Source organism: Panthera onca, chromosome E1 (assembly GCF_046562875.1).
Source record: "Panthera onca isolate mPanOnc1 chromosome E1, mPanOnc1 haplotype 2, whole genome shotgun sequence".
In the NCBI taxonomy this organism is placed as follows: Eukaryota; Metazoa; Chordata; class Mammalia; order Carnivora; family Felidae; genus Panthera; species Panthera onca.
In genome coordinates, this window is record NC_138352.1 from 56,214,169 (window position 1) to 56,231,925 (window position 17,757).

At 53.7% G+C, this 17,757-nt stretch overlaps 1 protein-coding gene across 1 annotated transcript; it reads right to left on the reverse strand.

Moving 5' to 3' along the window:
• Window positions 1–3,548: 3,548 nt before the first annotated feature.
• CCR7 (C-C motif chemokine receptor 7) lies at window positions 3,549–17,757 on the reverse strand. Its single transcript, XM_060646135.3, has 3 exons — window positions 17,664–17,757; window positions 11,383–11,432; window positions 3,549–8,442 (listed from the first exon to the last, which is right to left on the reverse strand). Exons 1-3 carry the CDS (start codon window positions 17,671–17,673, stop codon window positions 7,363–7,365), a joined length of 1,140 nt encoding a protein of 379 aa, XP_060502118.1. The 5' UTR covers window positions 17,674–17,757; the 3' UTR covers window positions 3,549–7,362.

Sequence of the window (17,757 nt, forward strand, 5' to 3'; positions counted from 1 at the left end):
CTGGCCTTGGGCTGATGAGAGAAGCCAGCTGTAGCTGTTGGGGAGGCTGGGGACAGGAGGAAATGCTTTCCCACCATGCCCCTTCCCCAAAGCTTTGTTCGGCTGTCTCTCAACGTTAAGGTGATTGAGCTGTGCCAACAGGTGTGGGTGAACTGCAGGTGTCTGAGTGTTACTGGTGAGTGTCCATGGCCCCTCGGTCATGTGTGTGCTGCAGTGAGTGTGCATGGAGGATGAGGGGACTACTGCTCTATGTGGGAGTGTATGCACATATCTATACTTGTGTGTGTGTGTGCGCGTGTGGTGTATATAAATGCTTGTGTGTTTCTTAAACATATTGTGAATGTACATACTTTTGCGTGTACACCAGCAGGGTTCAGTGCAGAACTTGTACAGTCCAGTCCAGTGCAAAATGAGAACGCTGAGCCTCTTGCGCAAAAATTATTAAGAAGTTCAAGATAGAGACAGCTGAGCATTAAATCAAGTGTGGGCCCTTCTGAGCGCAGCTCTGTGGGACTGCACGGGTCTCAGGCCCGTGAAGCTGGTTGTGTATATGAGTGTGTGCAACTTGTATATGTGTATGTGCGTGCCGGTTGTGTGCAGGTGCGGTCTCGGGCATGAAATCGAAGCCTTTTGCTCACCGCCCCCAGGCCAGGCACCTCGGCAGCCGCTGGTGTCTATCAAAGGAAAGGTGTGCTTTATTTTTGGCACTTTTGGCGCCCTTTGCTGCCTGCTCCCATAGTGCCCCGGGAGGCTTTTGTTTTACTGCTTTGTTGGAAGGGTGACAAACACTTCCCTCCACCTGCTGCCACGGTGGCCCCACCAGAAACCACAGCTGGGGGTGGGGCAGCTTCCTCAGCCCCTCACCCACTCACTCTGTACCCCTTTCAGGCATCAGTGTGCCCAGAGCCCTGCCTGGCCGACCCCACCCAGGTGAGGAGCCACCACCGCATCAGAGCGGGAAGAAATGGTGGAAATCATTTGGTGCAGCTCCCCCACCTCACAGTTAAGGAGATGAAGGCCCGGGTGGGGGTGGGGGGAGCCACTCGCCGGTGTTGCCCAGTATGTCCGTGGCAGAGTCCAGACACTTGCCTCCTAGAGCCTGCAGCCCTGCAGGGCTGGCCTGTGGGGGAAGCTTGGGTGGGAAGCAGAGCCTGGAGGAGAGAAGGGGAGACAAAGCTTTCAAGGAGCAGCAAAGACCTGGTTGCCACAGGGCCCGTGGGGTCACATCCCCCTGGTGGATGGGGGCTGTATCTTTGTTATTTGGTTCTCCCTCCTCCCAGGTCAGAGCTTTGTGTCCAGTAGGTTTTGCAAAGTTTTGGCTGGTACATTTTGAGAATATTGGCACAAGGCCTGGCGCAAAGGAGGGGCTCCATGCATATTTGGTAATGACCGAGCAGCTATTTAGTTGGCTTGTGTAGTCAAGTGGCAAGAACACGGGCTTCGGAAGCCAGCTGGTCAAAGAACTGGTCAAGAACTAAGCCACTTAGTGAAGATTTATCACGTGGCAGCTGTGCGTTTTGGCCAAGTTACTTAACCTCTCTGAGCCTCAGATTCCCGGCTGTAAAATGGGACGCTAGCAGGGTTGCTTGAGGATTAAATGAGTTAAGGTTTGATGCTTAGTGCAGGTTTGATGCTAACACAATTGTGGTAAGGTTGTAGTTATTCTTATGGCTGTGTTACTTCAGGTAAGTCACACAGGCTTTCTGAACCTCAGCGTTTTCACCTGTTCTAAGAATTCAGCGGGAGGTGGTATACCCAGCAGTCCCTGGCACATCATAGGCACTCAGTAAATGTGAGCCTGTCTCCCCTCCTACGTGAGGTCTTTTCCACCTAGAGGCTCTGTGATTCCTGCAGTCACTTCTGTGATAGCCTCCCACCCTGTAATTATCCAGCCTCTGACTCAGAAGCTCCACCTCTGACAGGGACTGAAGGATTTCAGGCAGGTGTAGGCCTGTGTCTTGATCTGAAGGTGAAGTTGAAGGCAGAGGGGCCTCTCCCTGAACTCCCCAGGCTCAAAGCTTCCCATTGTTCTTCCTGCTCCCCTTTCCCTGGACCCCCAAGGCCAGAGGTTGCCAGAAATACCCCTTGGTAGCTGAGCATCCCTGAAATGGGGGTGTCCAAAGAAGGCAGGTGGCAGAAAGAGGTGTTAGTGCAGGCAAGATGGCAGGGTCCGGGGAGTTAGCTACCGGGGTGGGAGCCCAGGCTTCCACGCAAGAGACAGAGCTGGTGCCACCAGAGGTGACTCCTGGCCCCTGGCTGGACCATAGGCTCTGACCATGCCACAGAAAACACCTCCTGGGCCTGGGAAGAATGCTTCACTTGGCCTTCACACGTGACCATGTTCCTGTTTCAGTCACTTGAGTAGTTTGCATAAACCATAGAAGATAAATGTGCGTGCATTTCCAGGCCTCCTTTTAAACTCTGGGAAAGGGTCTGGGGCATTTCATCTGCAGTATCTGTTGAACTTCACCGTGTCAGATATTTACTTGGGACTAATATAAACTACGCTGCCCTAAACAAGCTCTGACATAGGCACAAGAGAACGCCGGGGCAAGGCATGTTTCCTCACTTGCCCTCTTGCTAGGGGGATGGCTGTCTGACCTCTGGACCTATTGCACCCGGAGGGAATGAAACTGGCCAGAAACGGGCAAAGCCTGACCCCACCCTGCTCGTGCAGGCCGATGTTTATTTACACAGAGAGGAGCACCTGGAGGCCACACTGTGTAGTGGTTACTATTACACATAGAACAATCCAGCAAGTGGATTCCCTGGGGTTAGGAAACAATAGACAAAAAGAAGGTTATATTCATCTTCACAGCAAATGTGGGAGGAAGAGCAGTCTGAATTGGCCACGCAGGCACCCAAGGAGGGGAGTCGTGGAGCAATCACGTGCCCTCGCTGCTGATTTTGGAGATCAGATGAGATTTGTTGGTCTAGAGCTGCTTTGGCTGAGCAAGGGGCCATGTAGCCTTTTCTACAGCAGACCCCTTGTCTGTGTCTCTTTCTAGGCCCCTGACAAGACAAATGGCTGAGCTGGGGGGTGGTGTGTGTGCACACGTGTGTGTACGTGTGTGTGTGCGCGTGTGTGATGAGGCTTCTCCTCCCTGCAGTGCCTCTCAAACATCTGCTCTCAGAGTGGAAGCTGGGAGGGCTGACACGGTTGTTCTTTTGATTTCAGGGAGAAGACACCCGCTTCTTTTACTCCATAGGGTTTTTCTAGGGGCTCAGACTAGGGGAACTGGGCTGTTTCTAGCCTCCTCCTGGCAAAGAAGGCCATGAGCCCACCTGTGTCTAAGATTAATAGAGCTCCTTTCTCCTCACCTGTGATTGGGAGGTCCAGGGAAGCCGTGTGTGTGTGTGTGTGTGTGTGTGTGTGTGTGTGTGGTGGGAGGACATCTTTCCATCCACTGACAACACTCTCCAAGTCTGGTCCCTACCTGAGTAGTCCCTAGAATACACCCCTGCCCCACCTTCCCCCTGCCTTTTGCCCCCACTCAAAATTGCGCCCCTCTGCTCCCCATCTTATTCGCCTCAACTCCCACCCCCGCCCCCATAGGCCTGTTTCTTCTCCCTCCAACTATTTACCTTCAATACAGACAAATAACTGAGAACGTGACCTCCAGAAAGGATCGTTTCTTAAAAAGATCAGTTGCCTGAATTCCTTTGGGCCTGCTGCCATCGTTCTTTTCTTTGTACCTCATTCTCCCAGACTCAATGGCAAGGACAGGAATGATTTAAGGGGGAGAGGGGAGAGTCTCCTTAAGGACCTGGCCACAGGACAGGAGGGCTGGAGCTTGTCAGGGCAGAGCTACGTGGTCTGGGATGAGGGTGGCAAACGCCAGGGTGGATGTGTAGGGCAGTGTGAGTGAGTGCAGGAGGTCCGGAGCAAGAGCTCTGGATGGAGCTTGGGAACCTGGGTTCAAGTTCTAGCATGGCCAAGAGCTCCTGAGAGACCCCAGGGGAGTCATTCACCTCTCAGAGCCTCAGTTGGCTCACCTGTACAATTGGTGGGAAGGACAGACTGACTAATCTTCAGCTTGTCTTCCAGCTTGATTTACAAATTGTATGAGGATGGAAATGGGGCTAAAGAATTGAATTTGGTTTCCTTGTGGTTAGCAACTTTTTTTTTAGTTACTGTGTCTTGAACATTTCTGAACGATTATCAACAACACTTCCGTAAGGATTTCTAAGCATTTTACATATATGAATTTTATTTGCTCCTCATGACAACCCTAGGAGGTAGGTGCAATGATTTTTGTTTCCATCACATGGATTAGGAAACCGAGGCATGGAGAGACTAAGACCAGTAGCGCAGCTGAGATTCGAGCCAGGCAGTCTGGCCGCAGAGGCTGGGTTCCTCACCGCCACATGCAGCATTCCAGGCACCGTGCTAAATGTTTGCCAAATCCTCTCCACTTTGCAGTTGAGAAATCTGAGATTCAGAGCAGTTGAGCAACAGTTGGAGGTCACACAGCTGGGAGGCAATAGAGTTGAGGTTCACAGTCAGCCAGTCTCCAGAGCCTCGGCTCTCCCCCATCCGCCTCCACAATCTTGCCAGATCCTCAGGCGCCCAAAGCAAGTTTATCCAGTATCCAGTACATTGCAGTGTCTATTTAAGCAAGTCAGTTCCTCTCTCTGAGCCTCAGTTTCCCCATCTAGAGAGTGATTGGGGCTTGGGCCAGCTGGAGGCCCTCCCTGGAAACACCATTTTGGGGATCTTTGAGGCCCCTTGCAGCTCCGTGAAACCATGTAGAGGTGTGGTGCTTCTGGCCGGAAGGGCAGATTTGTGGCCTGGGTTTGCAGCCAGGGAAGCTGGGGGGCAAGGTGCTGGAGCTGGAAAGAAGGGGGAAGCTGTGGGAGACGGGGAGGGGCTGTGGGGGCCATGAACCTAGGAAGACGGCGCGGTTGTATGAAGCAGATGAGAGAGAGAGAGAGAAGCCCTTGGGGGAGTGCTCCCCAGTGAGTCTATTCTTTCTTCCTAGGGGTCCCCCAAAGTTCATTGAAGGCACATGAGGGTGCTGGGCAAGGAAACAGGGGCCAGGCCAGCAATGAGCTGAGATAGAGCAGTTTGGGGAATTAACTTTGCTGGGGTTTTGTAAATACTTGGAGATGTCCAGTTATTTTAGAAAAATGTATTTGAAGCTGAGGTGGCATGTTTGTGCGGTTGGACTGGCTTCCTGTTCACGACCGTTCCTTTACATTTCTCCCTTCAGGAACTGAGGCTGGGTTTCCTGCCTGTACCCTCGTTAGGATGTGCACACCAGTGGGCTCCACGCTCCTTTTGGGGTCCCACAGGCACTCTGGGGCTCCCCCTTTCTCCCCACACTCGTGCACACACATTTGCAGCTGCACCATTTAATATTTAATGCTGCTGCGGCAAGCACTGCCCCACGCTGACTGCGTCCTTGCCGGGTTCCTTTTTCCCAGGGCGCCGGTTCCCGGTGTGGAGGCCGGCTGACAAACAGTGCCCAGGGCATCCCACGGCGGAGGGTAATGTAATGTGCTTGTGAAATTGGACAATGGGCTTCATTACCAGACAGGCTTTTTTTCACTTTGTAAAGTTGATGGAATCACCTTTGCATAAATGTCACCCCCTTCCCCGCATCAGGCCCCCAAGTATTGGTGCTCAGGGCCCTTTAGACCCCTCCTCATACGTCACAGCTTGGGCTAACTTCCGCTCTGGCTTGGAGGGGTCAGGTTCTGGGCATCAGGGCACCCAGGGACATGGATATATGTGGAGGGCAGTGGCTGTTTCTTGATTCTTGCCCCTCCATGGTGGGTAATCATACATTGGCTATTGCTGCAACAGTGGTCAGTAGGGAGGGACGTGGGTGAACCTGGCTTTCAAGCAGCCAGCAAAGGGTAAGCCTATCACATGGGTCTCATCCCAAGCCCCCTTAATCCAGCATACTGTGGTCTCTGTGCCCAGGGGGAGGCCCTCCCTGGAAACACCATTTTGGGGAACTTGAAGGGACTGACAAAGGGTCAGGGGCTCTGGTTCCAGGCTGAGTCGGGACAGATGAGCAGATCAGTGTGTCAATGTTCCTAAAGGTCAGGGAGAGCTCCCAGCCATTGAGGTTATAGGGACAACTTGGTTCTTTCCAAAGGTCAGCTCACACTGGTGACTCTAGATCACTGCTGATGATGCAGGCTTAGGTCCTCTCCCATGAGCTCTGGAAGGGCATGTGCAAGACAGGCACCTTGTGCCTCCCCTCCCCCTGCTTCTTTTAGTCTCTTGGAGCTGTGTCATTGGATGGGCTCAGGACATAGCTCGGCAGACCTCGTGGCTCCGAGCATCTCTGAGCAATGAAGACCGGGGCAAAGAGAGGAGTGGGGGTGGTCAGGTGGGAAGTGAGAGTTTGCAAAACAGGAACATGCCCATTTGTCATTTATCAAAAAATGTTCCCTTCTTTTAAAGCTGTTGTTTCCTCAAGGGAAAACTTGTATTTGTATGTGAGTAAACCGTGCTGGACAGGATGAGAGTTTTTTGTCCCCACGACTAAGAACAAAAAGCAGCTCATTGGTCTTTGGCAGCCAGCACTGTCACCACCCTGTGGCCCCTAACCCCTCTCCCTGCCCTCTCCTCCATCTGAGCAGAGCTGAGACCCGAGAAGGGCTGGCCACACATCATCCTTGCCCCAGAGTCCTGGCTGGGAGCATGGCTTTGGCCGGGCAGAAGCGGCTGGCCTGACCTGCAAGAAACACCACACCCCTCCCTGAGGAGAGCCTGGGAGGGCAGCAGCCTGATGAGAGGTGGCAGGCGAGGGGCAAGTGTGCTTTGGGGGAGGCCTAGAGGCTGCCATTTCTTGCTGGCTCAGATGACAGTGGAAAAAGCGATGAAGGCAGAAAGTCGGAGTTGGGCCCACTGGCATCCTCCTCTCGCTGCCATGCCAAGCCTCCCCACCATCTCTGGTCTTGGAGACAAAGCCTTGTTTTCTGGAAGACCTTGTCTCAGCCCTTGAATCTGAGGGAGGATGTCATTCTAGGTCAGAAGGAGTTTCCTTCAGAGGACCCGCCGGGCCCCCTCCGCCAGCCTACCTGTCACCAACTACTTGTTTACCCCAAGAGTGTGGACCGTATTCCGACTTCCACTTTGGGTTTTTGGTTTGGGAGACAACAGCCTCGGTTTGGGAGTGTTGCAGGACTTGGTGTGGCTCATCGGCCACAACTCTTTGCAACCTTGGTGGAGGTAGCTAGGGCCAGGGTGAAGCCCGGGCTGCGGCACAGGCTTTCCCCATGAGATAAAACTTAATAGCCAGGACTGCTTTTCCCTCTGCAGTTTTTGGAGCCCAAGTCATCTGCTCCCTATCCCCAGCCCAGGGGCCCTGGGGGAGGTCCATCTAGTCCTGGCAGAGGAGCCTCCTACGGGGAGAAGGTGGTGGTGGTCTCAGCCTCCACACTCATGGAGGAGCGCCGGGTGTGGCGGCAGGAAGACCACTGACGGAGCCGCTCCTGGCTCAGGCAGCCCAAGTCCTTGAAGAGTTTGAAGAGATCGCTTCTGAACTTGACGCCAATGAAAGCGTATAAGAAAGGGTTGACGCAGCAGCGGACGCAGGCCAGGCTGTAGGTGATGTCGTAGGCGATGTCGAGCTGCTTGCTGAGCTCACAGCTGCCGCTGCCGGTGATATTGAAGTTGGCCACCGTCTGGGCCAGGACCACCCCATTGTAGGGCAGCTGGAAGGCTATAAAGACCACGACCACAGCGATGATGACCTTGATGGCTTTGTTGCGCTCGAAGTTGCGTGCCTGGAGCAGGGTGCGGATGATGACGAGGTAGCAGAAGCTCATGGCCCCCAGGGGGATCAGAAAGCCCACCACCATCTGGGCCACCTGGATGGTGATCAGGGCTTCCACGTGCTCAGTGATGAGGGAGCACCGCAGTGCTTGTTCGCTGCTGCTCTTCTGGAGGCCGCTGTACATCAGCTCTGGGGTGGACAGCACCATGGCCAGCATCCAGATGCCCACACAGGAGAGCTTGCTGATGAAAAGGACGCGGGCACGGTGTCGGTGGGCCGACACGGCCTGGACAATGGCCACGTAGCGGTCGATGCTGATACAAAGAAGCAGCAACATGCCGCTGAAGAAGCTTATCTTGTAGATGCCAAAGATGATCTTGCAAATGTGGACGCCGAAGGCCCAGGACTTGGCCGCGCTGTATGCCCAGAAGGGAAGGGTCAGGAGGAAGAGGATGTCTGCCATGGCCAGGTTGAGCAGGTAGGTATCAGTCATGGTCTTGAGCCTCTTGAAATAGATGTAGGTCAGCACAACCAGCCCGTTGCCCAGCAGACCCATGAAACAGATGACGGAGTACATGACTGGCAGGAACCAGGCTTTAAAGTTCCGCACGTCTTTCTTGAAGCATACGGACTCATACAGCGTGTAGTCCACCGTGGTATTTTCTCCGATGTAATCATCTGTGACCTCATCTTGGCACAGGCACACCTGCGGGGACGGGAATAGGGCAACATGATCCAGCTTAGTGAAGTGGTTTCCAGCTCAGCTCAGCGAATCTTGCTGCCCTGGGATTGCCCCAGGGCAGTGGTTTCAACATGTGGCCCCCACCACTGGCATCATCAGCATCACCTGCAAATTCTCAAACCCTACTTGAGACAAACCATAATCTCAGAGGGCGGGGCTCTATGGATCTGGGCCACTTTCCAGGTGGTTCTTTGGTGTGAAACCAGTGCTTCCCAAATTTTAACACACATATGAATTACCCGGGGATCTTGTCAAAATGCATGTCCTGATTTAATAGGCTGGAACCCAAGATTCTGCATTTCTAATAGGTAGCAAGGGTCTGATCTTGCCATCTCTGAGACACTTGTCACTACATGCCCTGATGGGGGACTGGAAAGTGTCTGGGTTTTGGGGTCAGATGAGCCTTGGGACAGATAAACACACTTTATCTCTGGGCCTCAGTTTTCTCATCTGTGGAATGGACATGGGTACTATCTCCCTCACGTGGCTGTGGCGAGGGGCCTAACTTAGGTTCTGGCGCCTGGAAACTCCAGGAGAGTTGGGATGTGTGCCTTTCTTCTTGAGCCTCCTTTAGAATCTGCTAGAAATATTTTTTCCAGGGAGCCTACAAAATACTTGAGCTTTTAAGGGAAAATCCACCTTGGGGTTAAGGTTGAGGAGGGCCTAGAGCGAGAAGAGAGGAAAGCAAATGCTTGGTTGAGAGGCCTTGAAACCCTGGTGTGGGGTGAGCTGCTGTGACTTTGGGCGGTTAGGGACGCGAAGAATTCTATGAATCCCTGGGGCCCAAGGCACAGTGCCCGGCACGCGGTAGGGGCTCAGACAATGTGTGCCCAAGTGCACTCAACTGCACGGCTATGGCAGGAGTGGTTGATGCACCACTGGGCCATAGCCTCCTCAGCTGTGACGGAGTCCTTCCTGCACCTCAGGAAGAGAGTGTGGTTCTGTCTCCCTCTCCCTCTGTGCTACCCTCTTCCCCTACCTCTCTGTCTCTTTCTTCCTTGCAGTCTCTTCCGGCAGATCCCAATCAGCCAGGCTCAGCTGCTCAGGGCTTTTTTTAGCCTGTCTGCAGGGCAGGGTGAGGGTTCAGGCAGCCTGCTGTGATTTTATCAATGAAGGAGGACTCACGTCCGCCTGCCCCGTGCCTCAGCGCACAGCGATGGCTAAGCCTGTGCAGCCTGGCAGTGGGGCTGCAAGATCGCCTCAGGAAGCCCACGGTCCCTCCTCTGGGAAGTGGGCTCTGGGCAGCTCAACAGGATGGGGTTTGCATACAACTGGGGAGCTGGAGTGACTTTAGAGCTGAGGAAAGGGAGGCTCTTGGAGAGCCTCGCTCAAAGTTACATAGCCAGAGTGGAACCCAGTCTACTGACTTCCCCACATCCTGTCTCTGTCTTTCTTACTTCCGAATTCCGAATTTATCACTGTCCTGCTTGGGGACAGAACAAGGACAAACTAATGTCCAGGAGCCTTTTCTTTGGGCTTTGCTATCTTGAGCAAATATCAGTGACAACCCCCTTTCCCTCATGTGGGCATGATGGCAGCCTGGGAGTCCTGGAAGAGGCTGGTTGCTCTCAGCCACCCATGGTAAGGCCCAGGATTTTAAGTCCGGGGTCCCTGGACATAAGGGGGTACACCCAGCCTCTATGAAGCATGCTCCCCACCACCCTGTCCCGCCTTCTCTTTCTCCCCTTTATTACCTCCTGGCTCCAGGACACCAGGCTTGATGCCTCTGTAGCCTTCAGCCCCACCACATCCTGCCCCATCTGAGCCACCCCCCTCCCCCCAAGGAAAGAGAAGAATGAGCCCCAGCTGTCTTGTCCCCTCCCCAACCTTCCAGGCTCCACTTGCAGCAACACAGCCCCTCCCGAGTCCTGGAAATGGGAAACAAGAGGGGAGTGAGTGGTGATGAGGAGGGGGGCCAGGCTGTGGGCTGCAGCCCAAGCTCCGGGGGGCCTCTGGGATGGGGTTTTGGGAACAGCGCCCAGGTTGGGGCCTGCCTCTGGCCGGAGCTCTTGGAAAGCTGCCCCTCTGGCCTCCAGACCTGGGGAAGCGCCAAATTCTGAAGGACTGCCTCTCCAGTTCTGGCCTCAGCCTCCCCCTCCCCCTCCCCCTCCAAGAGAGCTCCCGCCCGAACAAATGGAAGAGAGTAGACTGTATGAGTTACAGTTTCTTCTAACTCTGGTACTTCACGGGGCCAGATTTCCTGTCTCCGTTTCTGGGATTGCGAAGCAGAACGTTGTAAACTGGGGGACTTTGCTCCTGCAGAGTTCAGGCCCCCATAAAGTATGTGCACCAACCCCCACCCCCAGTGTCCCAGGCCTCATCCTTTCTTCCCTCCCCATTAAGTGGGGCTCAAATGGGCCTCTTGACTTCACAGAAGGGACTGGGGCCTCCAGGGGAGGCTTCGGCTGGACACTGGGGGAGGGAGACAGCTTTGCGGTAACTGGATAGTAACCAGGCCACCAGACCAAGGGTTCTCTCAGCTCACGTATGAAGTTTTACATGTGTGGCTATGCATACATATGCATAGACTCCAGTCACCTCACAGCCTGTGCTTTGTGCAGTTCCATCCCACGAACTCAGATGGAGCCCACATTTCTGGATCCTGAATGGGGACAGTGGAAGTGGGGTGGGGGAGACAGTGCTGTCTTATTCCCTGACCCCATGTTTTCATTTAAATGGAGTAAAGGACATTCGTAGACCATCTGTGGCTTTGTAGGGTCACTTAGCAGATGGAGAGGGATGGCCATCAGCTTAAGGAATAACGAGTGGGTTTGTGTCTGGGTCTATTTTCTTCCAGCAAGTGCCCACCTCCTCCACCAGGACCCCAGGGATGGGAAGGGGGGGGGGGACTTGGGGAGGGGGTATGGAGGAGGGAACAGAGCTTTTCTCGGCCACAGATCTCACCTGGAAAATGACAAGGAGAGCCACCACCAGCACGCTTTTCATTGGTTTCCCTGTAGGAGACAAGGTGAGAAAGTTATTGCGTGGCAGGGCCAGGGATTTGTTATGAAAGAAAGCCTCTGGGAGGGGTGGGGGCACTGCTGGGAACTTTCATCACAAGCCCCAGGCACCACATTTGCCTGGAACATCAGAACCAGATTGTGCCTTGAAGCACCTGGCTGCCTGCCCAGCCTTGCCGCCCTCTCCTCCTCGTTCTCTACTCCGAGGTCCTGGGAAGGAGTGGGATCAGCGGGCAGTCCCTGCTCCCCACCCCCTTCTTGGTTCTTCAGGGTGTCTTCTGGAGTTGGAAAGTCCACTCTGGCCCATACCACCCCTCAAGGCTGAATTTTGATTGACCTTGACTCCTGGGTCTGAGCGGCCCCTCCCATTCCAGGTTATATGGGTAGCACAGCCCTGAGGTGGTGGTGGTCAGGGTGTGTGTGTGTGTGTGTGTGTGTGTGTGTGTGTGTGTGTGTCCTGCACCGTTCTGGTGCCAGTAGCCACTGGGGAGCATTTTTCCTACACCCAGGTGAGTGGGCAGCCCCAAATACAGCCCTGAGTGTCTTCTGGGTGAGGCCAGCTGAGGAAATAGGGTAATGTCACAGGGATGGGTGGAGGAGTGAGGTTATTTCCTGGCATCTCAAAGATGGGAAAGTGCTCTGGGGACCCGTCTGCCTCCATAGCCTCTCATTCAAGTGACATTCATCAAGGCCAACTGGTGGTTTACTTTGCCTGTTCTCTCAGCCTGCTTTTAGAGCAGGGATCTCTTCCCTTTTACCCAGCGCAGACCCCAAATCAAGAAGGCACCAGGGAATTGTGTGTTGGTGAATGAATGAACGAATGAATGCCCTGCTTCCCCTTCTTCCAAGGGAGAGAGAGCACCAGGATGGCCTGAGGGGACACTGTCCTGTGACAGTGTGGTATGATGGGAGACTTCTCTGAAGTAACTACTTTTTTGGCTTGACTGAAGTGTGTGTATACATTCTCTCTTTAACTTCTTGCTAATCCGGGGCCTTGTGTGATGTGGGAAAGGGGAACGTGTTCAGCTGTGGGGAAGGGACCCTGTCTGGCCTGTCCAGAGTGTGCCCTGGGTACATTCTGGAAGCCAGGAGGCTCTCCTTGAGTCTGAGCAGCAGGCCGAGACCCTAGGTGAGCACAGGCCTGGTGTGCTGCAGTCAGAAGATGGACAGTTGGCTGCTCAGTTCGGCTTTGTAGAGGAGCTGAGGGGCTGGAGCGGGAGCTTACTTCCTCTGAGCCTGAGCAGGGAGGACAGTTCACAGGGTACTTTATGTACAGATCACCTAACCTTCTGGGAGCACCCGGAGGGCAGGGATTGTGCTTTCTTGCCTTTGTAGCCCCCTCCCTATAATAACAGGACCCTCAGTTCCCAGCCAGGGCCTGGCCCACAGGACAGTCAATAACTGGGGTGCCACCAATGCATGCCCAGGCAGGACTTGCAGGCCGGTCGCACCTCCAGCCTCAGCAGGGACAGGGAAATGCTTCGGACTGTGCTTCAAGCACCTTCTGGAAGCTGGGGGCCCTCTTCCTGCAGCGAGGAATTCTGCTTCCAAGAGGGAGAGCACCGGAGTCTGTTTCCTTGGCCACAGCGCCACCTGCTGGAAGCCTCTCTGCATGACACCCAATTCACACACCGTGTGCTCTGATGGAGAGCCTAACGCTGGGGATTCTGGGCTTGGGGGTTCCTGAGTGAAGGAGGAAGGGCATCAGGCCACATAAGCAAATAGGTATTTCTCTCACGTCAAGCAAGTTATACGGCACACTACCGCTTAGACACGTCTTTCTGAGGCTGACCTCTGATGCCCACCCCGACCAGCTGTCCTCCGAAATCCTGAGGACCTTGCCATCCACCCCTAAGGAGGAAGCCCCCTTAGCTTAGTATGGCAGTCAAGACCCTCATGGTCTGCCTGCACCTGCCTTCCTGGCTGTCTTCTCTTTCTGAGGGCAGGCACCCACTAGCCGGTTTTCCCCAGCTTGCCCCCTTGTTCCCTGGTGGGGAACAGATTGTCATGCAACATCCTAGCCCCCCTCTCCCATCCGCTGAATTACCCGGAGGGGCCCTGCCCAAGCCCACGTCTTTACTTCAGCCACGCTCTCGTCAGGGTCCAACGCGCACAGCCCAGCCTCCACTGACTCATCTTGGCGTGAAGCGCTCGAGGTTTCTTTAAACACGTACAAATATTTCGTTACTCTAGAGAAAGCTCGTTTTGACTGTCAGTGAGAACTGAGAAACCTCAAAGGTTTGATTAAGTCACAACGGGTGAGATACAAGGAGCAAGAGGTGTCTCTATTTTACTCCATCAACCCCTTCTCCTCCTGGGCCCTGTCCCATTCCTTTGCTCACCGGTGGAGGGGAAGAGAAACGGGGCGGGACCAGGGTGTGTGTGTGTGTGTGTGTGTAGATGATTTCTCATTCCAGGTGTGTTGGAAATGGCGGATGAGCAAGGATTTGTAGAACAAAAATAGGCCGTTTTCAAGAAAGGTTATCAAATGGGAATTTAGGGGAACTCTGTGGTGGGACAGGAGCCTGGTCAACGGCCATGAGTCAGATTGCTTCTGTCTGGCACAAAGTCATAAAGCAATGGACCCTGAGCACCAGCTTGGGTGAGGTCACTGACGTTGGGAATCTCAGGGGTTGAGAAGTGGGTGACTTACATGTTGGGTATTTTCTGAGTTCTTGAGTTTCTAGTAATAATCATAATGGAAAGAAAATTCCCTAGAACTCCAACCTGAGCCCCCAGCAAGGGAAACTGCCTCCCTGTCTGGGAGGAGGAGACTGCTGGTCAGTTACTCCCCCAAATCCTGAACTTCCATCTCCACATTTTCCGGGCCCTCCAGGCTGCCCAGAGAATTATAGCTGCCCATCAGCTGCCCCTCCGCAAAGCCCCTGCAGACTTTTTCCTCTCTGGAATTCCTCACCTGCTGACACTTTTTTTTTTTTTTTTTTTTTTTTTTTTTTTTTTTTTTACAGGGGGCAGGGTTGGAGGGAGAGGAGGCAGTGGAGAAGGGGAGGGAAGAAGCAAGGAAGCAGTAAGGAAATTTGGAGAGAAGGTGGGAGAACTGGGGGGGGGGGTGCCCTTCAGGCAGTAGGCAGGGCTGTTGAACCCTGCAGTCACTGTGATATCAACTGTTTTATCCAGTGATATCATTCAGATCCCACTGAGCTCTCAGTCCACACCAAACCCTTCCCAGGTCTGATAATTTCATCCTCACAGAAGACCTGACATAGGTATTCCTGGTATCCCCATCTGGCACTGAGGAAACTGAAGCACAGCGAGATTGGTAATTTTCCGAGTCACACGGTCAGCTAGTAGTGGAGTTGGGCTTTGAATCCTTCCATCTCCAGAAACCACACTCCTAACCCCTCTTTTGTTCTTCCCTTTCGTCTTTGTGTATGTCTCCCTTGCAACATCCTATGAGCGATGTCTTGCGATGTTCATACTATATTCCCAAAAATAGAGGCCCAGAGAGGTTAAGCCACTTGCTTGGGGCCACACAGCTTCTAAGAGACTGATCTGAGATTAGAATGGAACTCTCACGACTGCATCCCATTACATTTCTGATGAACCCACTGTGTATAGGGACCTCCATGGGGCAGGATGGGAATCCTCACTTTCCCATATCTTACGGGTCATCCAGTTCTGTTGTTTCTATCCCCCTAACATCGCAGAACTGGCCCCACATCTGCCCTGACATAAGGGCATTTGACTTATTGGCCTCTGATGAAAATTGGATTTGTTATCCCTGCCACATCCCGCATCCCTTGTTCCTCCTTGTCTGGTTTGGTGACGCTTACCCACCTTTCAAAACCCAACTGAAATGCCCCTCTGACCCATGCTCACTATTCTTTTCTTTGAGCTTCCCAAGTGCCTCACGCTCACCCCATCAGCTTTGTATCTCGCTCTGTCTCAGTGGCTTGTTGACATATGTGTCTCTCACTCCACGAGACTTGTCATGCCCCAATTCGCCCATCAATGATAGCCGATGGAAAGAAGGTGCCAAACCAAGAGGAGAGATTTCTCCAACAGCCCCCTCAGGCTGTACCATTCCCACCCCCACCCCCACCCCCACCCGGCCAGGCCCCAAAAGGCCGGGAAGCGTTGGCCCTGAGTTCCTTCAATACCCCTCTGCCACCATTTCAGGTCAAGCTATGAGAGAGAAGTCTCTGATGGACTCATTTTTTTCTTCTCTGCTTTGGAGAATTCTGAGGTCTTAAGTTTCCTCCCTCGAAGGTGGGGAGGATGCTTGGAGTGGGGGGTGCTCATTCAAATCGTGAATCAAAGACCAGTTCAGTCCTGCTTCAGTGTTTTCATTTTGTGTAACAGAAACTCTGTCTCCTCGCCCACCTCTTGCTCCCTGCTGGGCAGATGAAGAGAGAAAAACAGATCCTCTGTGGCCCACACGCCTTAACCAACCGTCCAGAGTCCGTTCTGAGCAACGCTTCTCTCAGTGGCTTCCCTTCTTACCAGCATTTCAGGCTTGGCCGTTGGGGCTCTCTCTTGAGTTGAGTGAGGCAGGCAAGAACATCCCTTTCTCCTAAACCAGAGGTTGCCCTCCTTCCCCCCATCAAAGCCTGTGAGACTAGCTCCCCAAACCTAGGTTGGGGAGGGGTGGGGGACCCTCAGTGGTGGACTAGAGAGCTGGTTCTCACAGGCCCAGGGAGCTAGTTGTGTACATCCTTCCCTGACTCTGTGCTCAGCCATTTCATCCCTTGAAATTGTCTAAGGCTTGAAATTAACCATGGCGGGAGAATTTACACAATGGAAATTGGCAAGAACTACCAATCACAGCCTTTCCTCCTAGGGGGATGGGGGGGGGAGCAGGTTTTCCAACATTTCCCATCACACCACTGGGACCCTGCTTGGTTTCCTTCACAGAGGTCACACAGAGAGTCAGGGACCGCTTCTTAGGGGGTGATGCCTGCGTTTTGTGATTATGGTAAGTGGTGGGGGTCTGGGGAGTGGGATTAGTGAGCAGGCTGGTGGCAGGAGAGGAGGTTGGAAGAGATTTTTAAAAACTAAAATCAACTCAGAGTTCTTGATGTCATTCATTCATTCCACAGATACTTTCTGCTCACACCCCCAAAGCACCTGTGATGGAGAGGTAAAGATCAGACCCCACCTTCCCAGGAGCCCCAGGTGGTGGGGTGGGTGGCTACTTTAACCCCTTTACAGCTGATCACTCTGTCCGCCCAGGGTTCCGGGCAGGTGTGGGGGAGGTAGAGTAAAGGCAAGAAGCTGTGGTGTGGTGGGAGGAGTATGAGGACAGCACCAGTGAACCTTCACTTTTTAAAGCCAACCTCTTGCGGCTTTGAGGCCGCCGTGGTGCTTCGCTTGCTGGTGAGAATGAACCATCCAGGAACCTGGCCTTTGTAGCCTCAGCCGGGTCTGACTTCACAGCTGAGATTTACAAATGGGGTGTCTGGAGCTGGACGTACCCCTCAAAACCCTCTCAAGAGCTTCGTTCCCTCTAGTTAAGACTGAGGTTAGACCAGAGGACAGGCTTTTTAAAGGGAAAACTCATCTGCCAGGGCAGAAAAAGCAATGAAGTGACACAGAGGCTGTGCTGGAGGCCTGGGCTCTGACTTCAAACTGAATGCCCCATTGCGGTCCCATCTCCCATAGCCCACCCAGCCTTTAACCTGCAAGAGGCGGCGGCAAAGCCAGAGAGGTGGGCAGCCGGCTTGCATTTGCACCGCCTATACCACTGGCACAAGGCATCATCTCCTATTTACTCCTCCTCGCAACCCTGAGGTAACAGAGCTTCTGATCCCTGGTTAGCAGGTGATAAAGGTGGAAATCAGAGGGAAGGCGGGAAGCGGAGGGGCCCAGAGCCCTCTGGGGAGACTTTGTCCCTGATGGAACAGGTCCTAGAGAGCCTCACCCATCACCCCAAGCTGAGATGAGAACAGGTGCCGTCCAGATCACCACCAACCCTAGCCCTGCAGCCTTCTCCCGTCCCTACTGTTCTAGAAAGACACAACCTCACTCTGCCTTGTCTTTCCTAGTACCGATGGTTACCCCCTTCCCCAGGTCTGACAGGTGCATCCACCATGCCTGGGAGAACAGGGTGGCACTCTCTGGGAGCAGACACCAAATTCAGAACCTGATTCCTCAGGAGGCTCCTCCATACCTTCCATCCCCCTCCTCCACCTCCATTCCACCAAGTCAGGCTGGATGTCAGAGTGACCCCAGTACTGCTTTTTCTCACATAGGAGGCTCACTCACCCAGGTCCATGACACTCTCTGGGCGGCTGAAACCACACAGGAAGGCTGTGCCGGGTCTTGAGCTCTCACTGTCTGGGGAGGAAGTGCTTTTAAG

Bases quoted from the DNA above. Each gene is read 5' to 3' on its own strand.
- CCR7 (XM_060646135.3), bottom strand. The intron at 8,443-11,382 runs GTGAGATCTGTG...CCGTCCCCGCAG, and splicing joins CTCTCCTTGTCATTTTCCAG to GTGTGCCTGTGCCAAGATGA.